This window comes from Spermophilus citellus (assembly GCF_964194105.1).
Source record: "Spermophilus citellus genome assembly, chromosome: 18".
Taxonomy (NCBI): domain Eukaryota; kingdom Metazoa; phylum Chordata; class Mammalia; order Rodentia; family Sciuridae; genus Spermophilus; species Spermophilus citellus.
In genome coordinates, this window is record NC_138200.1 from 57,605,057 (window position 1) to 57,632,661 (window position 27,605).

The window sequence follows — 27,605 nt, forward strand, 5'->3', positions numbered from 1 at the left end:
GACCTATCAAGGATGGGAGTTTCAAGTACAAGTCTAGGTCAGCCCTTTTGTGTCAGATGGCAAAGTGATTCAATCAGGGACTTTTAAAAATTCTTTTAAGTGGAATGGAAAATGGTAGTATGTGTGTGCAAGATTCTGTCAGTTGAACTTCTTCAATTATAAAGGTCAAAAATCCAACTCAAAGTGCCCTTTGATAAAGGGGGATCTATGGCCTCATGTGTCTGTGGGTGTGGCTGGCTGGCTGCAGGGAAAATGCTACCACCCCCAGTTTTCACCTGGTAGGAGGCCCCTGCCCTCCATCCTCCCAGCCCTCTCCTGGGATTCTTGTAGGGAATCCTGAACTGGAGCCTTGGCCAGGCCAAGGGTACCTAGTACAGAGATGGCAGTCTGGGGAGAGACAGTTCCCTAAAGGAAAATAAGCTTGTTGTTTGCTTTGAAGACATGATATGTTGAAGTAGGGGTAAGTATTTAGGCCCATGGAGACCTTGCGGAGGCTCCATGACCTGCCTTACATGTCAGAAGCACCATTGTGAACAAACTAATAAGGGTTTACTGTAGTTTATTAATTTCACCTGTTAAAAACTAAATGCTAGAATGTAGGATGAACTTAGAATCATTGAGTCATTCCGTTTACATGTCTCGAAGTGGAGGTTGAGGAGTGTGCCTGAGATCCCCAAACTAGAAGGCACAAGAATTGAGACAAGTACCTAGATGGTCTGCCTCACCTGCCAGGGGTCTGGCTGCCCAGAACAGGAGTGATTTATTCTCTGGACTGCAGGATAAAGAGTGGACATAGGCAGGTTGTAGCAAATGGCTCCTTCTTCCTGTGGCCCGGGGCTATCTGTATGTAGCTGGTGTTATGAAGGGATCTGTCTGAGATGGGAGCCCCTTGCAGTGGCTTCGGTGAGGTCCCTGTAAACAATGACTTGGCCTAAGTCTGTGGCTTTCAGGGTGCTAACTCTGCTCCTGTGGTTTTTCCTTCCTTTGGGGCTATCTCTAGGGCTGCTGAGCTTTCTGGATTATACTGGGAATTTCCTGCTTGGGAAGCTCTGTGCTTCTCTGACTTCTTCAGAAGTGAACGCACAGGACAGTGGTTCTGGTTTCAGTTCCAGACAGACAAAACCAGCTCTCTTAGACCTCTGTTCCCCATAGCCTCTAATTTGGGAGGCTATAGATATTTCACCCAGGGTGGCCAAACCAAGGAATGGGTGTGGTAGTAAGATCTTCGCAGTGTGCTCTGGGCTTTGAGCCTCAGATTAGCAGGAGGAGACCTCAGATTCAATCATGCAGAGGCGTCTTGCCTTGTGTGGCTCACTTCACTGGGGCCTCTGGTTCAGAAAGGGAAGGATGCATATGAGGGGTTGGGGGCTGTTGAAGAGAGTGAAGTTTTATACCAATATAGTGCTGCTGGAGGTCCAGGGAGCTCTGGGCAATTCTCATGCACTCCTAAATTCTCAGGCATGAGGTGGCTCTTCTGAGTTTGGGAATAAAACCCCCTTTTATTCTGCTCATCCCCTTTCCTCCTTTAGATATTTGCTGACAGTCAGTTCTTCCCTCCTGAACTGTCTACCAGCCTGGACTGACAGGTGTGATCTGCCTGCCCCTCCTGCTTGGCATCCAGAGGCCCCTCATCTGCCTGTTTCTGCCTGAGCTAGCTTCTAAGTCGTCTCCCAGCCTGGCTCAGAGCCCCCTATCCTCCTTCAGCTTAGCTGTAGCATCTCCTGTCATCCCTGGCTCCTTCCTCTCTGTGAGACAAACTTGATGATAGCCAGCAAGCACTTCCCAGCCTACAGTCATAGCATATTTCATCTTTGCAGGGACTACATGAGGTCAGCAGGGCAGACATTATCATGTTTATTTTACAGATAGGGGACCTGAGGCCCAGAGAGGTATGATTTGCTCAAAGCCTCGTAACTGTTGACTAGCAGAGCCAGTTCTGGAATCAAGGTCCTCAGGCTTATTTCATCATCATCATTGAAAACTGTCAGCTTCTGGGTACATGATGGGGTGGGGACACCCCAGCCTCACAAAGGAATGCAAAGGATTTGAAAGCAGGCCCACTCCTTACGGCCCCCAGGTCACCCCTGCATAGTCTCTGAAAGCACCGTCATGTTGGGAATCTCTGGAAATCCCTGTGTAACTCTGAGGTAGATAACAAGCCAGAAAACTAAGCCCGCTCCCCGGGGGGCCATTGTAATAGACCAAGATCTGTGTACCCCTTCCAACATTGATGCATGTTGTGTTGGGTATCATGTTGGCAGGGGGCTTAGAACTCAGGCCAGACCCAGGAGGATGAGTCATCCTTGAAGACGGGCAGCAGGGGCAGGGAGGGCCCCTGGCTGTCCTGGCCGTTCCTCCTCTCCTAGAGGGAGGGCCAGAGGCAGTGCAAGGAGAGGGCCCCTTTGCACCTACTCATAGCAGCTCATGTTGCCACTTTCCAGAGGTGGTAAAGTGATCACCTAGCAACCAGGGCCCTTTCTGCGTAGGGCACAGCGTATCATCAGCTCCTCACTGAAGAGGAAGATTGCTCAAGTAGAGGCAGAGAGAAGGGAAAGCAGGTGTGTACTACTGGGCTCCCCACGTCACCATCCATCTCCCACCACTGTTTCCTGGGACTGAACTTTGTGATGGAAAAGTGGGGATGCAGGGCAGAGGTGTTTCCCCAAACCTACCAGCAGTGTTGAGGCCAGAGGTTACCAAATGATACCAGGCTGGCCGTGGGCTCATTACTACTCTCTTCCTAATTGGAACTTTCAAGGTCTCAGAAAGAAATTCAGAAAGATATAGTGACCAATGCAGGGATCCAGCTCTGGTTTCCTCCATACTTTTTTTCTACCTTTCTCTACCTCCTCTCCTGGAGGAGTGGGGGACCCTGATTGATGGATGGTACTGGGGATTGAAGCTGGGGCACTTTATCACTTGATTTTATTTGTTTATTTATTTATTTTTTTTATTTTGGGACAAGCTCTCATGAAGTTTGTTTGTTTGTTTTTGGTACCAAGGATTGAAATCAGGGGCACTTAACCAATGAGCCACAGTCCTATATTTGTCTTTTATTTAGAGACAGGGTATCACTGAGTTGCTTGTGGCCTTGCTAAGTTGCTGAGGCTGGCTTTGAATTCATGATCCTCCTGCCTCAGCCTCCCGAGTCACAAGGATTCCAGGCTTTGCCATCATGCCTGGTTCATTGCTTCCCTTTAATCTTCTGGTCCAGGCATAGATGAAAACATCTTTAGGTTTCTATTAGCATAGCTGCCACAGGCTGACCTTTCCAAAACACATTGCTAAATATAAAAGGAGCGCAAAATAAAGCTAAAGAGAGAGTGTGTGAAGAATAAAAACAGCCTGGCTCAAAAAGTACAGGCTACTGGTTTGTTTCCTGGGCTTTTGGACCCTGCTGTTCTCTGCCATTTCCTAGACATCATCAAATCTGGGATCAGCAAACCTTCACATGACCTTTTGCCATACTCTCTGACTTCCTATGCTGGCCTGTCTCCCTGTCCAGGAACCCTTTAGGACCCATGTCACTATGAGTCCTCACCTTTGCCCTATCTTTCTTTCCCCTCAGGGTTCATTGGCTGTGTGTGAGGAATGCCTCCTTTCTTTATCTCCCCCAGGGGGTTGACATCTGTATGCCTTTTAGGAGTGTGCTCTGATTCTAAGTACACCTTGTAATATACCTATCTCTCTCTCTCTCTCCCTCTCTCTCTGTTTTGTTATTGGAGATTGAACCCCAAGGATGCTTTTTACCACTGAGCTACATCCCCAGCCCTTTTTATTTTATTTTGAGACAAGGTCTCACTAAGTTGCCCAGTCTGGCCTTGAATTTGAAATCCTCCTGCCTCAGCTTCCTGAGTTGCTAAGATTATACGTGCATGCCATTGCAACCAGCTGTAATATATCTCTTCTAGACAAAGTGCTCAGGCCCGGTTTAGCCCACAAGGTGCTAAAGGACTGGTGGTTCTCCAACATCTGATCTTGGCAGGAACTATAGAAGTCTGCCCACCTGGTTCCTTCTTCCCACTGGGGCACAAGAATAGAAACTGATAAGACGTCGGCCTTTGGCTGATAGAAGTTTATTGGGTAAATTAGGGGAAAGATTGTTCTGGGTTTGGAACAAAAAGCACCACTGAAATTATGTGGTCTTAATGAAGGAAATAGATAAAATCCTGGCCACAAAGCTGAGTTTCCAGACTGCAGCAACAGCTCTGTGTCCTGCCTGGCACTGGGTGGGGCCCAGGAGCCAGACAGGTCTCTAGACTTTCAGGCTACTGCTTGCCAGTGCGCACAGTACTCCCACTGCATGCCAGATGTTCAGATGAAGTCACAGAAATCCAGAGAACCACCACCTTAGGGGAATGTGGGAGCAGGAATGATTAAAAAGGGAGGTTAACTTGTCAGTTATAGCTGGCTCTCCTCACCTTCTTGCCAACATTGTGGCCCTTTAGAGAAATTTGCCCTGTGCAATCTACCTCCATGCCTGCAGCCTAGACTTCATGATATTGCCTGGTCTTAGAGGCAGTACATTCCACCTGGCCAGCATTCCCCAGGGCAGCATGGCCTGGCCAAGGGAATTGAAAAGTAATAGCCAGAGGCCGTTATCAGCCCAGTGATGGAAGTGTGGCACATATCTGGGCCTGATAAAGGAGAACCTTTTTCTCACCTGCTCCTTCGAGTGTGACTTTAGCACTAGATGAGTAAGTGGTCCTGGATTTGAGGAGCATTGCACTTGGGCCCTTGTGTCCCAGAAGCGTTCCCAGCATTTTCAGGGGCTGTATCTTATTCTGTTAGAGCTTTTGGCCAAGTCTGCCCCAATGTGCCAGCCAGAATATTCTGCCACCGCACTCTGGCTTGCTGAGGACCTGAAATCCTGTTGCAGAGACTCCATGGACCCTGCCCAGAGCTTTCCTTTGTGACAAAGCAGTCTGGTCAGTCACAGTGGCGCATTCCTGTAATCCCAGCATCCGGAGGCTGAAATAGGCAGGAGGATCCTAAGTTTGAGGCCAACCTCAGTAAGTTAGCAAGCCCTTATATCAAAAAATAAAAAATAAAATAAAAAGGGCTGGAGATGTAGTAACTCAGTGGTAAAGTACCCCTGGGTTCAATACCCAGTACTAAAAAAACAAAAAACAAAAAATAAAAAAACTTCCAATGACGCAGTCTGTTGCCTGTCTTCCTGTGTCTGTCTTTTCAGGCTTAGCACTGGCTGTTGGGTTGATTCTCTTCCCTCTTCTCCCCATTCCACAGAGGATGTGGGGATCGGTATTTTAATTAATAAATTGATTGATTTTTGTATTGGGGATTGTACCCAGGGGCACTCTACCACTGAGCTTTTTTTATTTTTATGTTTTTATTTTGAGGTAGGGTCTCACTAAGTTGCCCAGGCTGGCCTTGAACTTGTGACCCTCCTGCCTCAGCCTCTTGAGTCACTGGGATTACAGACTTGTATCACCACATCTGGTTAGATGTTGGATTTTCAGTTGGGTCCGTCAACTCCAGGCCAAGTCTTTCTGTAAAGACTGTTCTAGAGGCTTCCAGAGGCATAGCTTTTCCTTCCTGTATGTATGTTTTAGGACTTGTATTACCCAAGCTCAGCCCTTTTCCATCAGCCTCTGCTGGGATCAAGCAGGCCTGAGTCTTCTCCAGGGTGGCCAGCCTTCCAGAGCTCCCAGGTGGAGGGAGGGGCAGAATCCAGGCTAGAGCCCCTGGCCATGTCCCTAGCTTGGGAAGAGCCAAGTGAGCAGAAAGCAAAGGCACCAACCCCACTCCTTTCTCCCAAGTTCAGAAACTTAGTGTTGACAGCCACGGGCTGGAAACTAGGGAAGGAACACCATGCCCCCTTTCTACTATGTTGTGTGAATCACCCTGGCTCAGTTCCTTTGGGAAAGTAATTTTTCTTTGTCCCCAGCCCCTGGAGCTTCCTTCCCAGGCTGGATGTTCTTGCCCAGGATTGTTCCAGGGAACCTATCTGGCGTCGTGGGCTCTGTTATACTTCACTGATTCCCAGCCCTGTGGGTGCCTGAGTTGGGGAAGAGAGGTTGAAATTTATTTATTTATTTTTTGTTTGTCTGTTCTAAATTTGTTATACATGACAGCAGAATGCGTTTAAATTCATGGTAAACATATAGAGCACAATTTTTCATTTCTCTGGTTGTACCCAAAGTAGAGTCACACCATTTGTGTCTTCATACATGTACCTAGGGTAATGATATCCGTCTCATTGAGAGGTTGAAATTTATCTGGAAAAAGCTCTTGCTCTACTTCCTTTTCACCCCTTTTCTGGAGTGGATCTTGATGGAACAGATGGGACTCTGAAATTTCTCTTAGTCCTCTGACACCAGGCCAAGAGAGTGTTATTTGTTTGGGGAAGTGGGAGGGAGTGGTTGGGGAGGATGGGACGGACCAGTATTTTTATTTGGTTGGTACTGGGAATTGAACCCAGGGGTGCTTTACCATTGAGCTACATCCCCACCCCTTTTTTTCACCACATTTTTAATTGATGCATTATTAGCTCCACCCTCACCTTTCTTTTCCTTTTTCCTTTCAACCTTCCAAATACAAAAGAAAATGTATGACCCTTGATCTTCTGAGCTTGACTTATTTCACTTAGCGTGATAGTCTCTAGTTCCATCTATTTTCCTGCAAATGGCCATAATTTCATTTTTCTTTTTGGTTGAATAAAACTCCATTCTATGTATACACCACTTTTTTTTTTTTAAGAGAGAGGAAAAGGGGGAGAGAGAGAGAGGAGAGAGAGAGAGAGAGAGAGAGAGAGAGAGAATTTATTTATTTATTTATTTTAGTTCTTGGCGGACACAACATCTTTGTTGGTATGTGGTGCTGAGGATCGAACCCGGGCTGCACGCATGCGAGGCGAGCGCGCTACCGCTTGAGCCACATCCCCAGCCCTACACCACTTTTTTTTTTTTTTAAGAGTGTGAGAGAGAGAGAATTTTTAATATTTATTTTTAGTTCTCGGCGGACACAACATCTTTGTTGGTATGTGGTGCTGAGGATCGAACCCGGGCCGCATGCATGCCAGGCAAGCTCGCTACTGCTTGAGCCACATCCCCAGCCCTACACCACTTTTTTTAATCCATTCATTCGTTGATGGACACCTAGGCTGGTTCCATAGTTTGGCTATTATGAATTGTCCCAGCCCTTTTTATTTTTTATTTTGAAACAGGGTCTTGCTAAGTTACTGACACTGGCCTTGCACTTGATTCTCCTGCCTCGGCCTCCCTAGCTGCTCTTTTTCTTTAAGGAGAGTGAGACCTGGGGTACCAGTCTTGGAGGTTGGTTCCTTCTTGGCATCCTTCATAGAAGGGCAGCTCTCCTGGAGGAAGGCTGTTCTCATAGCTAAGGAACACTGTGTGGTGGGGAAGTTGGAAGGGTTGCAAGGAGCCCTGAAAACAGAGCAGCCCCACTGCTCTGCTCCTGGACAACAGGAAGCTGTCCTGAATGTTACCAGAGAGGAGCCACATCCTTTGGTGATGTGGCCCAACAAGAAAGGAAGGGCCAGGGTTCTGCCCATGCTTGTTACCACTCCCCCCATGTGGATCATTAAATATTTGTTGAATGAAAACATCTGCTTTTCTCTTGCCATTCAAAGTATTCTCTAGACAGTAGACAAGCACAGAAGGAAAGAGAGATCTTGAAGTTTCTTGGTGGATCTTTATTAAACATTCGTGATATGACAAGTCAGTCATAAGCAGTGATGAGCAACCATAGCACCTGCCACTTTGAACCCTGTCTTCAAAGGAAATCAGACAATCAGCACCCAAGTCCCTTCACCCTGGGCATGGGTGCATTCAGATCCCATTGGAGATGTCAGAGGGCAGATATGGAGTCCAAACTCCTAGCTGTGCAGACTCGCCTCTGGCTTCCCCTAGGTCACTAATTATCCATCCCAGTCTGCTCCCTTCAGAAGTCTCCAAAGGACCTTAGATCAATATCTATCTATCTATCCCCCCTTCTTTAGGTTTTTCTGTCTCAGGCTTTCAGCCCTGTGGAGAAACCCCTTGTTTTCCCTAGAATCTTGGTGCTGACCTGGGACTCGAGAACCCCAGGCATGGCCACTGTGGATGGGCCTCACAGAGCTGTTTAGAACCAGCTCAGGTCAGGCCTCTGTTCTGTGTGGTTTGATGAAGTGGCAGCTGGGGAAGAGGTGACAGGCTCCATGACCCACAAATTCTGACACAGCACCCTTCTCTGCTCAGCCTGGAAGCAAGGGTCAACCAAGCAGAGCCATCTGTGAGACCTCATCCTTCCTGAAGGCTGGTGTCTGCCTCTGTGGGTGGGGCGGGCAGTGCCTGTGGTTAGCCAGAAAGGAAAGGCTGAAGCAAGACAAGGATGGGCCTGGGGAGGCTGGAGGTGTTGACAGATCAGAGCCAACTCTGTATAGAAGGAGGTATGCCTCCGGATGCCAATCCAGGGCTATGGGTCTCCAGCCCAGAAATTACCCAGGGTGGAGTGGGAATCACCAGAACTGGGGCCTCAACATGTCCAACTCAAGATGACATCCACTGAGCAAGGAGCTTTTGGCCTCTGATTCATTCAGAACCCCTTCGGGAGGGTGACTTTCCCATTTTGCAGAGAAGGACAAAGATCGGAGAGGGCAAATTGTTAATAGCTGACAGGGGCAAAGCCAGAATATGAATCCAAGTTTTTCTAGATACTTTCATTTGGGAGGCTTTGAGCTGAGTGTGAATAGGTGAGCAATCCAAAAGCCCTCACTAGGATGGTCTACAGCCAGTGGCCCGCAGTTCTTAGGGTAGTGAACAGAGTTGCATCATAGGAACCTGATGTGAGTCTGCAGATAGAACCTTAAGACGAGCACTGCCACTGGTCCCACTGTCCAAGCAGCTTCTTCAGCTTGGACACACCCACTGTTTCCCATCTCATTTGTACCTGAGGCTTCATGTTTCTCGGTGGTTCAAGAGAAGTCAGAGAAAATGCTCACTTCTAGATGTCAGCGATAGAAGAGTGGGGACAGAATATAATTAATACTTCATCTGCTTCCTTATATAATTATAAAAATGGTTTCAAGGCATTTTTTTCATAAATAGTATTTGTTTTGATCCTTATAACCCTGAGGTTATATGTAGGGATGATACTCAACTGAATAAACATTTATTGGTGTCAACTATATGTAGGATGGTGCTAGATTCTATAGTGGGACAGATAATGAATTAAATAACATGGTCTCGGTACTCCTAGAGTTTATGTTTTAAGTGAGGGAGGTAGACACATTCAAATCATCTTAGTTTCAGTGTAGGATCTTAATAAATATGGGCCAGATTTTGCTTTTGATCCAAATTAGTTTGTAAGCCCCAGAGGGTAGGGCATTATGAGAGAAGAGGCTTGGGCGGAGAGCCTAGTTTGTGGATCTCCAAATGCTATTTATGTTAAGGACTTTACCTTGACCTCATGAATGAGGGTACATCCATGAACACATTTAAAAAAAAAATTCTTGAGAAATGAGCTCATTAAGTTGCCAAGGTTGGCCTTGAATCCTCCTACCTCAGTAGTAGCTGGGATCACAGGCATGCACCACTGTGCCCAGCTCATGAGTGTTTTAATGCAGGAAGATGATCAGTCTGTGATACACTTGCGCAGAAGGCAGGTTTATTTTATTTAGATTTTTTTTGGAGGGATGGGAATGCTGGGTATTGAACCCAGAGGCATTTTGCCACTGAGCTACAACCCCATTTCTGTTTGTTTGATTGAAGGAAGGGTCTAGTTAATTGCTGAAAGTTTCCCCCAAGTTGCTGAGTGCTACTGTTGAACTTGTGATCCTCCTGCCTCAGCCTCCTGAGTCACTGGATTACAGGCATGTGCTACAATGACACACACACACACACACACACACACACACACACACACACAATCCTTAGTACTTAGATTGTTTACTAACTCTGCTGGCCAAAGTGGCACACATCCGTAATCTCAGCTACTTGGAAGGTAGAAGCAAGAGGATCAGTTAAATGCAGGAGTTTGACCCAAAACTGGGCAACATAGATCCCATCTCAAAATAAAGAATCCTGGCTACTGAGACGAGACAGGAGGATCACAAGTTCAAGGCCAGCCTCAGCAATTTAGCCAGGCAGTGTAGGAAGACACTGTCTCAAAATAGAAAGCGCTGAGGATGAAGCTGAGTGGTAAAGCATCCTGGGTTCAATCTCCAGTACTGAAAACAAACAAAAATAATAAATAAATAAAAGTGAATTATTGCTTGGTAGCAGCCTGGACTAGAATTTGGCTCCTGAATCTACTGCTCTTCTGATGAACAGCAAAATGTCAGGCTGGACCCGCTGCAGGTGGGATGGGAACTGAAAGAGCCAGATGGGCCTGAGCATTAAGGGTTTCCATATGGCCAATATGCATTTTTCATTAGCCAGAAGAAAGATTTAAATGGTCAGGTACGATGGAAGTTGCCCTCTTCAGTGAAGGCCTGCTCTGTCCACATCTCAAAGATCCAGTGGTCAGTAGAATACTTGGCTCCCATCCCTGTGTGAACTGGAATGAGGGTGGGGGTGGGAATGGGAGCGCATCAGGACTTTTGATCAGCTTACCCCAGAGTATCATATCAGTCTGAGTCCGTCAGTGTGCTGGCCAGAGTTCTATCAATCTTGTTAGAGATGGTTTGATATTCCTTCCCCAGAGACAAACATTGGCAGGGATCCCTACTTCCCTGGTACAAATAGTTTAGTTCAATCCATCCCATTGAGATGGCACTGTAAATTTATACTCTTAAACACAACAGTTACGCATAAAAAGATAAAATTCTAAAAACGTCATGCTCTTCCCCTCTTCCCAATCCCTGCCACAAACAACATTGGACAGACATCCCTGTGGACGAGAACTGGAACAGGAACACACAAGAAAGCAGGGCTGAAGCCACAGGCCTGCTGGTCTCTGAGTCTTGAAGCAGAAATTTGGGCTACAGCAATAAAGTGATTTCATATGGAGCATTGAATTGGAGCTGGCACACTGCTAGAATCCAAGGGCTAGGTAAATGAGTTGAAAAAAAAATTGCTGCTGACCCTTCCCTTGGGTTGTGATTTATTTTTTTATTTTCATACTGTTTCTTCAAATCTGGAATTCTTAGCCATTATTCCTTCAGCTATCATTATTTCTTTTGTCATTTCCTTTATTCATATTTGAAATTCTTATTAGATATATGCTAAAGGCTCACCATCTGTCTTCCATGTGTGTGCTCCATCCTAGATGAATTTCTTAGTATTGTCTCCCAATTCCATGATTTCTTCTTTTTTTTATTATTTATTTTTTTAGTTGTAGTTGGACACAATAAGTTTATTTTATTTATTTTTTTGTGGTGCTGAAGATCAAACCCAGGGCCTCACACATGCTAGGCAAGTGCTCTACCGCTGAGCCACAACCCCAGCCCCAGTTCCCATGATTTCTTCATGTCCAGTCTGAAGTAATCTACTGTTTGAAATTCTAACACCACTATTTTTTATTACTTTTTTTCTTCCTTTCTTTTTTTTTTCTTTTGAGATAGAATATTGCTATGGTGTCTATGTTGCTCAAACTGGCCTTGAATTTGGGATCCCCCTCTTCAGCCTTCTGAATAGCTTGGAGTAAAGAGCAGTAGAAACAGTATGGAAATCAAACAGAAAAAGTCATGTTACTAGACATAGTAAAACTGAAGAGTAAAGAGAGGATGGTAAAAACTTCCAGAGGACAGGCTCAGCTGTATGGTGCTTGCCCCCCCAAAAGAAGTCGGGCACAGTGGTACATGCCTGTAATGCCAGTGATTTGGGAAGCTGATGTAGGAGGATCACAAGTTCAAGGCCAGCCTTGACAATTTAGTGAAACCCCCATCTCAAAAAGCCTGGAAGGCTGGGGATCTAGCTCAGTTGGTAGAGTGCTTGCCTTGGGTTTAATCTCCAGCCCACCAAAAAAAAAAAAAAAAAAAAAAAAAAAAAAGAGCAAAAGATAAAGAAAGCTTGGGGATGTAGCTCAGTGGTAAAGCACTACTGGGTTCAATACCTAATACCAAAAAAAGAGAGAGAGAGAGAGCAAGAAAGAATTTCTAGATATCTTAAGACAATTTTGTTGCCAGAAAATCCTTGCTAAAAGAAAAGTAAATCCATATGGGAAGAAGCAGGTTGCTGGTGCCAGTGGTGAGCACAGAAGTTGTCACATTGAGCCAGGTACATGCCCTGTAGTCTTAGCTACTTTGGGAGGCTGAGACAGGAGGATCACTTGAGCCCATGAAAGACTGTTAAGCAAGAAAGGGATAGAAGCAGGCAGAGAGGGAGGGAGGGAGAAAAGAAAATAAATTGATACATTATGTTGTACATTTAATTACCTGTTGAAGCATAGCAGGATACTTTCTGCTACAAGGACAGAATAACCTGCTATAAAACTATAAAAAATGTTGCCAGGCACGGTGAGGCAGGAGGATCCCGAGTTCAAAGCCAGCCTCAGCAAAAAGTAAGGTGCTAAGCAACTCAGTGAGACCCTGACTCTAAATAAAATACAAAAAGTAGGGCTGTGGATGTGACTCAGTGGTCAAGTGCCCCTGAGTTAAATCCCTGGTACCCCGCCTCAAAAAAAATGTTGAGAATGGGGGTGTAACCCACTGATAAACTTCTCAGCATGCTTGAAGTCCAAGGTTCAATCCCAGAGCCAAAAATTAAAAAAAAAAAAAAAAAGATTAAATAGATTAACTGACCAGTGTAGAGGTAGCAAAGTTCCAGGCTTCCTTTCATGTGTCTCTTTTTCAGGAAGAATTTTTCCAAGATAGCTCTAGTTGATACCTTCTTAGGTCTGCTTACCCTAAGTTGGATCATCTTCAAACCAGTTCCTGGCAAAAGCAAACAAACAGGCTGGCTGTGGTTGGCTTTGACCAGTCTTGCCTCATCTCCTGGGACTGGGTCTTTAGCTGCCTGAACAAGTCAGGATTTTGTTGGCACAAAAAGAGAGTGACTGCTGGTGGGCAACCAACATTGTCTGCTACAGATGGCAAAACACAAGTGAAGAGCCAGCATCTAATTGGTTTTTTTTTTTTTTGTTTTTTTTTTTTTAAAGAGAGAGTGAAAGAGGAGAGAGAGTGAGAGAGAGAGAGAATTTTTTTAATATTTTATTTTTTTAGTTCTCGGCGGACACATCTTTGTTGGTATGTGGTGCTGAGGATCGAACCCGGGCCGCACGCATGCCAGGCGAGCGCGCTACCGCTTGAGCCACATCCCCAGCCCCTAATTGGGTTTTTAATTTAAAAAAGGAAAACTAAAATTGTTAACTACATTATCAAGGAAGAATAGGGTAAAATAAAGTAGGGAACTCCATTGTTAAATCATATCAGAATTCTGCCTTGTTCAAGGGAATGACACTATTGGAAAACTAGACTTCATTGGGAAAAATATATGTGTGCTAACAATTTAAGATAATCACTAAAAGAAGAGCAATATCATTTCTAAACCAGGGAGAAAAAAAAAATTGGTAGGATCGGGGATAATGTGTCAATCCACTGAAAGTCAGGAAAAGAGAAAAAGCTAAAGAAATAATAAAGTAAGATAGTAACATAAGTGCAAAGCCAGAAATATGTTGGATTAAAAAAAAAAAAAAAAAAAAAAAAGATGGTGCAGCGGTGCATTCCTGTAATCCTAACTACTCTGGTGGCTGAGGCAAGAGAATTGAAAGTTGGAGACCAGCCTCAGCAATTTAAGACTCTGTCTTAAAAAATGGCTGGGGATGTGGCTCAGTGTAGAGTGCTTACCTAGCCTGTGCAAGGCTTCAGTGCCACCAAAACAAAAACCAAACAAATAAAAAACCAGTAATAAGAAGTGATCTATCATGAAATGGGGAGGAGAGACCTGGTCAGCAGGAAATGAACCCTGTGGTACTGGGGATGAGAACCAGGAGCAGTCTATCACTGAACTACATCCCCAGCCCTTTTGGCTTTTTTTTTAAATTTTGAGACAGGGTCTTGCTAAATTGTCTGGGCTGGACTCAAATTTGTCATCCTCCTACCTCAGCCTCCTGAGTAGCTGGGATTACAGGGATGCACCACCATGCCTGGCTCTCCCTAATTCTTTATATCTGGCTTGCCTGCCCAGCTATTGAGATAACTTTGCTCTTTTAGATTTCACTTCTGACTTAATAGATATATATAGTAAATTACTGGACCTCCACCCTCCCCCCACAACCACATTGGGGCTCTCTCCTGAGGAAGCAGGCCTGGGACACAACAGGTAGCTGATCTAAAGGGACCCTGCATCCCAACTCTCCCCATCCCACCTCCCTCTGCCTCAGCACCTGGTGGTCCTCCCTTTAGAGGATACTTGTTTAGGGGCAACATTCGTCCTCTTACAGCGCAGACTGATGGTTTATTTCTCCAGGACTTAACTGATGGTTAGGCAAGGTCCAATCTTTGATTTGAAGAGATGTGTTAGCTCTTACCTTCAGAAAACCAGAAGGCAGTTTTCTGGCTGCTAATTCTAGATAGCATCTGAGGTACAAGAGCTGAGCATTCAGACTGGATATCAAGGTTAGGGGTCCTGCAAGAAGACAGGGCTGGGGAAGGCACAGGCTGTCTGAGGAGTTGTAACAAGGGACTAGAAAGTGCCTGAGTCACTAGGCTAGCTAGGAGGGAGGACTCTGTGCCAGAGGCTGGTGCCAGGATGTTGCAATGCAGTGACTTCAGTTAACCAAGCATTCGAAGTGAAGCAACCCGTACACCGAGGTCAAGGACGTGCCTTGCTGCGTGCGTTTGAGTGGCGGGTAAGGGATGGGCATTCTTCTCTTCCTCAAAATAATGGGTTACCTCCCAGGGCACCTTCTGCCAGAGTTGGTGATTGCCTTATCTAGGAGTCAGGGAGTTTGCTAGGTGGTCAGAGATGAGGGTATGGGGAACCTTTTGGTGTTTGAACCCTAGTTGGTGGGAAAATCCTGGATAGAAGGCAACAGGGAAGAAGCCCTTGTCTTGGAGTCTTCCCTTCTGCCTGGCTGACCTTGTCCAGCTGGTCCTGGGACTCCGGAGAATACTAAATGAGAGGCTATCCCCGAAAATGCCTGGAGACTCATAAAGCATCGTGGCACTTGAGTAATAATCTGTGGTTTGCTGACTTTGGAGTGAGGCTTTGGGACTTACCTCAGGCCGTGTGTGAGTGGATGGGAAGAAGTGCTTCATCAGCTTGGGCTCGGCTTTTTTCCTTCTCCCCATCCCTCCAAGAGGCAAGCAGCCCCACCCCCCACCCTCAGTGCCTTACTTTGATGCTTCTTTTCTCTGCCCGCCAGGAAGGTTGTGTTCAGCTGTGCTGCTCTGAGGCCCTGCTATCCAGGGCTTCATTAGGTTAATTCAAAAGCTGGTCTCCTGGGATCTGACAGAGACTGACTCTAAAGACACCACAGCTTCCGAAACAGCTCCTGCTGCTCTCCTTTTGGGCACCCTTTGTTCCTCAATCCAGTGCTTCTGTTTTTCCTTCCCATCACCTGCCAGCTTGTGAAGTCTCCTTAGAGCTTCCATTGTTTCCTTGAAGAGCAGGAGCCACCCAGACAGGCATCGCTGATTGGTGGAAGTCTGGGGGAGGAGGAGAGAGAGCCCCATCCACTCCTCAGGGCCCCAGCTGCCCCTGACCCTTACCCTGGCTGCCATTTCCTCCGATCAGCCTCAGCAGCTCAAGATTAACCAGCCCTTCCGGGAAATATTGATATGTGATCTCCCCAAATTTGCCAAATCCGTGAGCATAAACTTCTTATGAGGTCCTGGGTTCATCCCTAGCCACCACTGATAATAATAATAATAATAATAATAATAATAATAATAATAAAAATAGAAAGGGAAGAGAAACCTTTTTATGTTTGTTTTGAGACGGGGTCTTAACAATGTTCAGCCCAAAATTGGCTTTGAATCCCTGGGCTCAAGGGATCCTCCAGCCTCAGCCTCCCAGTAGCTGGGACTGAAGGTTTGTACCACCATACCCAGCTTGGAAGATCTCTCTCTCTCTCTCTCTCTCTCTCTCTCTCTCCTAAATTGCCACCTACTAAATTTCCCTGGTTTTCTCCTTTCTCTCTTAGGGGACTATTTCACATCTGATCTCTGTAAATCTTCAACTCCAACAATAAAAATAAATCTTCCTTGTTATCTAAGCTTCTCTGATCTACTTTGCTTCCCATTCCTAGGGTAGTCCCTCCACAGATAAGTCCATCCTAGTCCCCTCTTGCTTCGCAAAGACTTTACTCCTCAATTAGCCTTCTTCCTGCATCATGAACTTTTTTGCTAATTCATTCTCATACATTCGGTAATTCCTCCCATCTCAAACTCTGATTCTAAGTGCTTGTATCATATATATACATATATATACACACACACACACACACACACACACACATATATATATATATACACACATATATTTATTTATTTATTTATTTTATCTGTTGATGAACCTTTATTTAATGTATTTATATGTGGTGCTGAGAATCAGACCCAGTATCTCACACATACTAGACAAGTTCTTTACCACTGAGCTACAACCCCAGCCCTCCTTTTATTTTTATTTTTTAATTTGAAAAAAAAATTTAGTTGTAGTTGGACACAATATCTTTATTTTATTTATTTATTTTTATGTGGTGCTGAGGATTGAACCCAGCGCCTCATACGTGCTGGCAAGTGCTCTACTGTTGAGCCACAACCCCAGCCCCTCCTTTTATTTTTTTTATAACACCTTTATTGGTATATAATTCATAACCCATACAGTTTACTCATTTGAAGTGTGTACTAGTCAGCTGGGAATAGCTCAGTGGTAGGATGCTTGTGTAGCATGTGCAAGGCCCTGGGTTCAGTCAGTCCACAGTAACATACACACACACACGTGCACAAATGAAGTGTCCAAGTCTGTTCACTTGAGTGTATAACCATCATCACAAGTTTAGATATTTTATCACCTCAAAAGGAAACTCTAACTCACTAGCAGTCATTTCCTATCCTTCCTCCCAGTCCCAGCCCTTGGAAACCAATAATCTACTTCCTGACTCTATGGATAGTCTATTCTGGACATTTCATAGAAATCATTCAATATAGGGTCTTTTTTTTTTTTTAAAGAGAGAGTGAGAGAGGAGAGAGTGAGAGAGGAGAGAGAGAGAGAATTTTTAATATTTATTTTTTAGTTCTCGGCAGACACAACATCTTTGTTGGTATGTGGTGCTGAGGATCGAACCCGGGCCGCACGCATGCCAGGCGAGCGAGCTACCACTTGAGCCACATCCCCAGCCCCAATATAGGGTCTTTTCTGACTGACTTCTTTCACTTAGCACAATGTTTTCAAGGTTCATCTATGATGTGGAATGTAACAGAGGGCTGGGGCTGGGGCTCAGTGGTAGTGCACTTGCCTATCTCACACTTGGCATGTGTGAGGTAATGGGTTTGATTCTCAGCACCACATATAAATAAATAAAATAAAGGCCTATCAACAACTTAAAAAAAGAATACATTCCTTTTTTTGAGATAAATTCCACTGTAGGGACAGACCACATTTTGTTGCTTCATTTATCAGTTAATAGAACCTTTGATTGTTCCTGCTCTGGAGCTATTATGGATAAGGCTCTAAATCACTTGTCTAGGTTTTTATGTGGACACATGCTTTCATTTCATATGAGTGTATACCTCGGAGTGGAATCACTGAGTCATATGATAACTCTGCAGTTAACGTTTTGAGGAACTGCCAGGCTGTTTTTCAAAGCAACCACACCATTTCAGCATTCCCACCAGCAACATATAAGGGTTATGATTTCTCCACATCCTCACTAATATTTGTTATTATCTGTCTTTTTTTAGTACATCCTGGTAGGTGGGAAGTACTATCTGATTGTGGTTTTGATTTGATTTTTGAGGACTAATAAATGACCTAGAGCATCTTTTCATGTTCTTAAAGACATTTCATCCCCACTCTCCCCCAGCCACTCTCATGGGCCACCAGGTGCTATCCTGGGCTGCCTCCTCTCATCTACCTCAGGCTCTCCAGACATTATTTATTCCAGTTTGTAGCTTAGGCACACCCATAATCCCAGTGGTTTGAGAGGCAGAGGCAAGAGGATCATGAGTTCAAAGCCAGCTCAGCAATTCAGCGAGGGCACTAAGCAACTCAGTGACACTCTGTCTCTAATAAAATACAAAATAGGACTCAGTGGTCGAGTGCCCCTGAGTTCAATGCCCAGTATCTCCCCCTGAAAAAAATGAACTATTTTTTACAACTCTGGTTTGTAGCTCAGTGGTTGAGCACTTGCCTCGCATGCGTGAGGCACTGGATTCAATCTTCAGCACCACATGAAAAATAAATAAATAACATAAAAATATTGTGTCCATCTACAACTAAAAATATTATATACACACACACACACACACACACACACACACACACATAATGACCTCTCCCTGGGCATGGTGCAAACCTGTAGTCCCAGGGGACTCAGGAGGCTGTGGCAGGAGGATCACAAATTCAAGGCTAGCCTCAGCGACATCGTGAGACCTTCAGCAACTTTAGATCCTAAGAAACCTATCTCAAAAATTTTTTTTCTTTCTTTTTTTTTTGTTTTGTTTCTTCTTTTTTTTTTTTTGTTTATTTTTTTCTTTTTTTTTTTTCTTTCTCAAAATTTTAAAATAAATAAATGAAAAGGTCTGGGGATGTAGCTTAGTGCTGAAGTAGTCCTGGGTTCAATCCTTAGTAGCAAAAAAAGAAAAGAAAAGAAAACTTCTCAAATGTATTCCTCCAGCTCTGATCTCACTCAGGAGCTTCAGATGTATGTGTTCAACTGCTTGTTACACATGGGCATCTAAAAAGCATCTTAAATGTAACCTGTCACAGAATTCTTATTTTTTAACCACCCAAACCCATCAACTTCCTGTCTTCTTTGTGAATGGCACTCCATCCACCATGTTGCTCAGGCCACAGCCACCATACCTCCTTGGTTCCTTCCTTCTGTCCCACCGACGACCTTCCAAACCCCTTCCTCACCCATATCAGGTTAAGTCCTTCAGGAAATACTCAGCCTCTTCTCACCACCTCCACAGCCTGCAGTTTAGCACAGTTCTTGTCTGGTCTCCTTACTAGTCTCACACAGCAGCCGAGTTGTCCTTTAATAAAGCATGTTTTAACCACAACAACAAATTAGGGGCTGGGATGTAGCTCAGGGGTAGGGGCCCTGGGGCTGATCTCCAGCATCAGGGAAAAAAAAAGAAAAAGAAAACATACTGAATTTTGTGCTTCTTGGAGTTTTTTTTTTCTCTCTCTCTCTCTCTTATTTTATTTATTTATTTATTTTTGGTACCAGGGATTGAACCAAGGGACACTTAACCACTGAACCATATCCCCAGCCCTTTTTATATTTTATTTAGAGACAGGGTTTGCTGAGGTGCTTAAGTCCTCCCTAACTGCTGAGGCTGGCTTTGAACTCATACTCCTCTTGCCTCAGCTTCTGGAGCCACTGGGATTACAGGTATGTGCCACCACACCCTGCCCTAGCCTTTTTAAATTTTATTTGAGAGAGGGTCTGGCAGAATTGCTGAAGTTGGCTTCAAACTTCAGTCTTCCTGCCTCAGCCTCCCAAGTTGCTGATTATAGTAGGAATCCACTGTTGAGAAAGAGAGGTGTAAATGGTGTCTTGCTTGGCTTTGCATGTTTTGAACTTTTCGTGGACTCATGCTGTGGGCAGTCATCCATGATTTACTCTTTTTGCTCAGCATAGTAGTTATTCCTCCCTGTTGATGTTTGCAGCTGGATTTCAGTCATTTTTTTATGGTACAGCAGGAACATACCACAGTTTATCCCTTCTATTTTGATGGGTATTTGTGTTGTTTGTAGTTTTCTGATACACAGTACTGTTGAAAGCATTCTGATGCATGTCTCTTGGTGCACCTGTTCTTGTGTACCTAGTAGAAATACTAGAGAAAAACACCCACCAGAATGCCTAAAATTAAAGATTGAAACTATCGAGGCTATGGAACAAATGGAACTGTCATGCATAACTGGTGGGAATGTAAAATGCTACAACCACTTTGGAAAACTACTTGATAATTTCTAGTAAAGTTAAACATACACCCACCCTATGACTCAGCAATTCCACTCCCAGATATTTATCCAAGAGAAATGAGTATGTCCATAAAAAAAGAGAAAAACTTGTACAAGAAGTTCAGTTTTGTTAATGATAGCCAAAAACTAGAAATAACTCAATGTCCAAACATGGAAAAGAAGAAACTACTGGTACATACAACAGCGTGAATGAATCTCTGGAACATTACGCTGAGCAGAAGGACAAGTGCAAATGAATATATAATGAATGTGTGTTTATGTGAAGTTCAAGAGCAGGTACAGTTTACCTCTGGTGACAGAATTCAGAAAAGTGGTAGAGCATCAGCTATTGACTGGTAAAGGGACAAAGAGAACTTCTGGGATGCTGGAAATGTTCTATATTCTAACACTTTTTTTTTTTTTTTGGTCTCCATGCTGGGGATTGAACCCAGAGCCTCCAGCATGCTAAGCAAGTGCTCCTGTAACTGAGCTGCACCCCTAGCACAGTGCAGCTCACATAGGTAAAAGTTCATGAAGCTTAACATTGGACAGCTTCTGTGTTTTAGTATATACGAATTAGTCCTCAAAAAGACAATTAAAAAACCAGGCGCAGTGTCGAACATTGATAATCCCAGTGGTTTGGGAGGCTGAGGCAGGAGGATCGTGTGTTCAAAGCCAGGCTCAGCAACAGCGAGGTGCTAAGCAACTCGGTGAGATCCTGTCTCTAAATAAAATACAAAACAGGGCTGGGGATGTGGCTCAGTGGCTAGGTACCCCTGAGTTCAATCCCCAGTACTGAAAAAACAAAAATAGGAACATATGAGTGAGCCTTCCAACAACCAGGTGGCCCAGGAGTGGCCTCTCTCCACTGGCAGCAGAGATGGAGACCAGGGACTGATGCCAAAGTGTATACCCTCCCCGCAATTTCTTTATACTGGGGTGTTCATGGGCTTATGAATGATCAGAGAAGCTGAGAAGGGACAGATCCCAGTTAGGCCCTGGGCCACCTAAGGGATGTCAGAGTTCACAGGTGGAAATGAGACAGGTGAGGGCCAGCATGAGTGACTTCTGGGGTTGTTAGTGCCCATCCAGAGGCCTATGATGTTTTTTGTTCCTCCCAGTGCCTCCTTTTACCCTCAACACAAGTTGAGCAGTTTAAGCTCCCGGTAACCATCTGAATGTGAAGTTCCCAAAACCAGGGCTTTTGCCAGCGGCTCCATTCATTCCTTTGCTGTTCCCAGGTATGTCGTTGAACTAGGGATTTTCCTTTTCCCAGCAGAGCGGGTTACTTCAGGTGCCCCCTGGGTTGATTTAGAATCTCGGGAGTTGGGGCGTGGTCCTATCTGAGCTCTTTCCTTGGGAAGCCTCCTGTGCAGGTTCTTGCCCAGCCCCCACCTTTGGTGTCACAGTGGGGCTACTCATCCACAAATGGGTCTCCCTATCTGTCACTTGTCCAGTCTGCAAATTCACTGCCTTTCATGACCACCTGCTCCATGAATGACTCTTCTCAGGTCACAGGAAGCTAGGAGTGGGACCCGCTAAAGCCAAGTTCTTTTTCTTAGATATTGGGCACGGAAATGGGCAAAGGGAGAACTGAAAGAGACAAGTGACCCGGTTTCCTGTTTACAGGATGTCTAGCCACAGGCTAGAGCTATGCCATTAACATAGACCAAACATGTTCGTGTCTTCCCACAATGTCAGAATTTATTGAATAACAGTAAATTCACAAGCTACACCACTTGCAGCAGTGGTGATTCATGGAATACTTGTAGGTCATCTGATAGAGATAAGCCAGGCAATCACAAGTTCTTTTATTCCCTTCCAGTCTTAATTTCTAGTATCTATAACACATCATACTTTCTCTCTCTCTCTCTCTCTCTCTCTCTCTCTCACACACACACACACACACACACACACACACACACAGAATGAGAAAGGGTTAAGGTGGCCACAGGGTTACAGGATGCTATACCAAAAGCACAGGTGAGAGTGATAAGAATGCAGAACCGTTGTAGATGGTCAGATAAAGGTTTTCTGCAGTTATCAAGGCAGAGCTGGACAGATGGCAGTTTCAGTTTCAGAATGTCAGCTTGAAGTGTCAGCTCAAAGTGTTAGCTTGGAGTGGGCCCTGTGTAGTGACCATGGGCAGGAGAAACCATGCTGTGCCAAAACATAAAGACACAGGAAATCAGAGGTGCATCACTGTGGCCTTCTTTCCTGGCAAGGCTTGTGATGAGTGACCAGGTAAGAGGTCAGGGTGCTGCCATGTCCAAGTACTTAGGTTTTTTTTTTTTTTTTTTTTTTTTTTTGAGGGGTGGTTCCTGGGAGGGGCACTTGACCACTGAGCCACATCCCCAGCCCTATTTATTTATTTATTTAAATATTTTTTTTTTAAACGTTAGGTGGAGACAATATTTTATTTTTATGTGGTGCTGAGGATCGAACCCAGTGCCTCATGCATGCCAGGCAAGCACTCTACTACTTGAGCCATATCCCCAGCCTCCCCAGCCCTATTTTATATTTTATTAGAGACAGGGTCTCACTGGGTTGCTTAGCACCTTGCTGTTGCTGAGGCTGGCTTTGAACTCACGGTCCTCCTCCCTCAGCCTCCCAAACTGCTGGGATTACAGGCATGTGCCACTGTGCCCGGCAATTACTTAGTTTCGGTGCATACAAGTTATTAGTTTATGCTTTATAGTTGTGCCATTCAGGTAGTGGTTGTTTACCTCTACAAACAAGGTGTAGATTCAGTCTACCTTGGCACTTAGTCTCAAAATGGAGTAGCTCATGGCAAGCTACTGTTTTACAACATGGACTAACTCAGTGTTAGGCAGTTTGAAAACTCAGAGCAGGGCCCAACCTGTTCTCCACATGATCTGCTAAATGGGTTCAGTGGAGAAACTTTAGAAAAGGCACATTTGAACCAGTACTGCTGTTGCCAAAAGCTTGGTCCTTGTCCCTGATGCCAATCTAATAACAAGGACATGGTTTTGAGAAAAAAGGAAAAAGAAGGTTTATTGCTTTGCTAGCAAAGGAGAAACTGGGGCCTCTTGTCCCAGAGGCTGTGATTCTGCCCATCAGCAGGAGACTCAAAGGGTACATTCCTGTGTTCTCTGTTGGAGTTGTAATTTACTTGTTAATTTGGGAGATAGTCATTCCTGAGATCTTCTAGTAGCAACCCCAAAGTCTGGATTATTTCATCCTTGGTGGGTGTGTACTCAGGGACAGATAAATCTGCCTGAAGTGGGAAAGAAAGGTAATTCTGTTTTCCCTGATATTAAGGAAGGAGAGAGATTAGTGAGGAGCAGGGAGAGAGGAAGAGAAAAAAGATGTCCATTTAAAAAATAAGTTGCAAGCCGGGCGAGGTGGCACAGGCCTGTAATACCAACGGCTCAGGAGGCTAAGGCAGGAGGATATCGAGTTCAAAGCCAACCTCAGCAAAAGCAAGGCAAAAGTGAGACCCTGTCTCACAATTCAGTGAGACCCTGTCTCTAAATAAAATACAAATAAAATACAAAATAGAGCTGGGGATGTGACTCAGTGGTCGAGTGCCCCTGAGTTCAATCCCCAGTACCAAATAAATAAATAAACGAACAAACAAATAAATAAAAAGTTACAGTGGCAGTGCAGCAAGGACTACATTCAAAGTATAAACTGGACCACGGTTACACTGTTGAGTGTCTGTATGGATTCAAGCCAGGAGGCCTGGGTGAGGCATATGGGTAAAGCTTCACTCTTAACCCTGGGAAGCCAGTCTCTGTGTCTCTCCTTCCCTGTCGTCCCTGTGGAGCTCAAGGAACTCATGAGCTCCTTTCTTTCTTTCTTTCTTCTTTTTTTTTTAAATATATTTTTAGTTGTAGTTGGACACAATACCTTTATTTTATTCATTTTTATGTGGTGCTGAGGATCGAACCCAGCGTCTCGCATGTGCTCTACCGCTGAGCCACAACCCTGGCCCTCCATGAGCTCCTTTCTGTGCCCTGGTTTCAGCCTAGGCTTTGGAATCAGACAGGGGCTCAAAGCTCACTCCCATTCATGAGGTCACGACATTAAGCATGCTCTTTTACTTCTGTGAGCCTCATTTTCCCACCCAGAGTAATATCCTCCCTCTCTATTGCAATGGGCTGGTTCCATTCCCTGATGGCTTTGTGGTTTGGCTTGGACCCAGAAATTTGAGCTACCATGAGGGCAGTTGGATTTCTCTTAAACATGGAACCTCAGATAACTTTTCTACAGCGGCCAGGGCAGGCTGGAGCTTTCAACAAGGGTAGGGCTGTCAGAACTAGCACTGGCCAGATTTGGAGAGGAGATTTAAGAGATTCCCATGCCATGGACTCAAGCTCCTTTCCTGAGGGCCAGTATCCACACTACTCTACCCTTGGCCTCTGCCCATTTTCGTGTGCCAGGACAGCATGGGCCTCAGACTTTCAGCTCTACCAGAGACCCTGGCGCTCTTTTCACCTATAATATACAGCTAAAGCAGGTGTCCAGAGAGAGGCTGATCAGTGGGGGTCTTGCGCCCAGCAACTCCATTTCCTGATGCAGTCACATTCTCCCCTCATACCAGAGCAGGAAGGATTGTTCCATTACCCACACCAAGAGAGGAGAGGGGCAAGTTGAATGGTCTGGGCCCAGTCCTTCCTTCTTGCTGGAGGGCTTTCCCCGGGCATTGAGAGGGCCCTGGGTGATCTGTGTCCGAGAGTTAGCATTCGAAGACCCTGGGATCTTCTCTGGATTGTTTTCTCTAAGTTTTACCTGAAAGTAACTATACAAAGCTGGACTAGGGGCTGGGCACTATGGCGCACGCCTGTAATCCCAGTGACTGGGGAGGTTCTGGCAGGAGGATCACAAATTCAAGGCCAGTCTGGGCAATTTAGTGAGACCCTGTTTCAAAATAATATATATATATGGTATGGGCTAGGGATGTGGCAGAGTGCCTGAGTCTGAGCCCCAGTACAAGGGGAAAAAAACTAAATGAAGCTAGACTAAAGGCTTTCTAAACCTAACCTACTAATTCCAGTAACTTGCCATGTGACTCTAGGGAAATCAAGTTAACTGCTCCTTGTTTACCTTCTGGCTAATAAATGAAGTTTCTGGCTAATCTAGTCCCCTGAGGGGGAGATATGCAGAGCTATGCTGTCTGTGGATGGTTAGGGAGGAGAGCCCTTTCTTTTGTCCACCCTTTGGTTAAGTGGGTGTCTCCTCTGCTGCTAGCTTTGTCCCCTCTGGGACTTGGGGGTGGAGTTGGGGAAGAGCCTGTGTGTGTGCAATTTATCTGCACATTCTTTTTCCTCTGCAATTTCAGGGTCATGCTGCGGCAGCCTGGTGCCTGACAAGTGTGGGGGGGAACCTGCCCGGGGATTACTGCTACAGTGAACTAACAGCAGGCCAGCCTGGCCTCAGGAGAGCAGGGATGGACAGAGCAGCCACCGAGCCCAGGCCAGCAGCTCCAGGAAGGAGGCCTGGACCCTGGTGGGGAGCTCTGCGCACACTCTGCTGACCTGGACGGCTTGGATGCAGCACCCCAGTGAGCAGCAACTGTTACCAGCCCCAGAGGACTCCATGGCAAGAATAGGTGCTTGGTGACCCCTGTGCAACTGCAGTTGGAGCTGACTACTAAGAAAAGGGACTAGCACCTCGGATGGGAAGCAGTTGGGGACTAATTCGAGGAGAATCTTGGTCTTTGCAGCAATTTCCTGACACCACCCACGGAGCTTCCTGGTTTTCTTCTTTCAGGGCTGGGATCCGGTCCCTGCCCCTGGCAGAAGGGTTAAACGGGAGTGTCAGCCAAGGTGGGGAGGACTCTTGCATGGAATGCAGGCCCCCTGAAGCCTGTGTCCTCTCTGTTTTAATCAGAGTTCCAGGGCTTCCCCGCTGCAGGGGACGAGGGGCTGCCTCAGTGTCTGCTCATGAGCCACAAAGACCCCGACTGCTCCAAACTGGACCTTTTCAAGCCGCCAAAGAGGGGGGCCCCCAGAGCTGGCAGCCAGCAATCCCAAGGGACTAGAGGGCTGGGATGGACTGACCTCCTCCTCTCTGGGGCAGCAGGAGAGGCAGAGCCTTTGTGGCCCAGCTAGTGACAGAGATAACCAATGAAGCCCTAAGCTGGGACCCAAGTGGCTCAGGGACAGGGGAGCCACTCCTTACATTGAGGGAGGGTGTGGCGAGGATCCCCTGCCATATCACATGCCCCTATGCCCTTTGCACTTGCTGCCGGAATAGATAGGCTGCGCCGTGGCTGGCCCCTCAGTGGGCTGGGAAAGAAGAAGTGGCCACGGTGACAGCTGCCTGCCTGCCAGCACCATGAAGTGCTCTCTGCGGGTGTGGTTCCTCTCTGTGGCCTTCCTGCTGGTGTTCATCATGTCCCTGCTCTTCACCTACTCGCACCATAGCATGGCCACCTTGCCCTACCTGGATTCGGGGGCCCTGGGTGGGACACACCGGGTGAAGCTGGTGCCCGGCTATGCTGGCCTACAGCGCCTCAGCAAGGAGGGGCTCTCAGGCAAGAGCTGTGCCTGCCGCCGCTGCATGGGTGATGCAGGCGCCTCCGATTGGTTCGACAGCCACTTTGACAGCAACATCTCACCTGTCTGGACCAGAGAGAACATGGATCTTCCCCCGGATGTCCAAAGGTGGTGGATGGTGAGAGCTCTGGCCCCTTCTGCCTCCCCTTTGCTGCCCTCTCGCCCAGGGCTCGTCCTCCCTGTTTTGGAGTCACCCTTAGAATCCCCCTCTTGGTTTGGGGCTTCTTCTAGCCTCCCGTGCCTTGACAAAGTGGGAGGCCCATTTGACCGGAGCCATATACGAGGATTGCAGATAACTGAAGGGAAGATCAAGATTTCACCTGGAAGGAGAGAGAGCTAGTATTTTTGATGCCTGTTGAAGCCCAGCATAGACTAGAAATGGTTATTGGTCCAGGAAAGTTGCACAGACAGGAGGATCAGCCCATGTGAGATGGTGGGGACAAATGGAAGACGTGAAGATAGGGGAGCCTGTCCATTGTGCAAGAGGCAGCCACCCCTCAGCCCCAGTGAGTGTTGCCCAGCCAGGGTGTGGCTTGTGCTGCTACATCTTCCAGAACTCTTATGAGACCCACACATCCAGATTTTTTTTGTTTAAGCACTGGTCCTCAGGCATGCTAGAAAGTCACTCTACCATTGACCTACATCCCTAGCCCTTTAAAAATATTCTTTTATTTTGAGACAGGGTCTCACTCAGTTGACCAGGCTGGAACTTGGAATCCTCCTGTTTCAGCCTCCAGAGTAGCTGGGATTATAGGCCTGTGTCCCCCTTATCGGCTACTCTTGGTTCTTTACAATTGTTGGAAAAAGACGTTTCTCTGGGCTCACCTAGAAAGCATTGTAAATTACCCTCAGGGACTGAGGAAAGTCAAGAGGAGGGATGAGGGACCTGTGTAGCAGGACCCTCCTGCCCTTTTAGATCCTGCCCTCTTTCTGCTTCTCTCACCGCCTTCTGCCTTGCTCCCGTTATCTCTGGAGCAATGCCTCCCAGGCTTCGCAGGGCCATCTGGGTGCTGCCTGTGCCAAGGGTGGAATGGTATCTTTGGGC

The 27,605-nt window shown here is 46.0% G+C and overlaps 1 protein-coding gene across 2 annotated transcripts in view; it reads left to right on the top strand.

The window, feature by feature from the left end:
* Window positions 1-27,605, top strand: part of ST3GAL2 (ST3 beta-galactoside alpha-2,3-sialyltransferase 2) — a 51,606-nt gene that overhangs the window by 12,461 nt on the left and 11,540 nt on the right. Inside the window, exons 2-3 of one of the 2 annotated variants that reach the window (XM_081275041.1) lie at window positions 21,158-21,277; window positions 25,342-26,678. In XM_081275041.1, the coding sequence (XP_081131167.1) occupies window positions 26,340-26,678 (339 nt within the window). In that variant the 5' untranslated portion in view covers window positions 21,158-21,277; window positions 25,342-26,339. The remainder of the gene's footprint in view (window positions 1-21,157; window positions 21,278-25,341; window positions 26,679-27,605) is intronic. The other variant, XM_081275040.1, reaches the window with a different exon arrangement.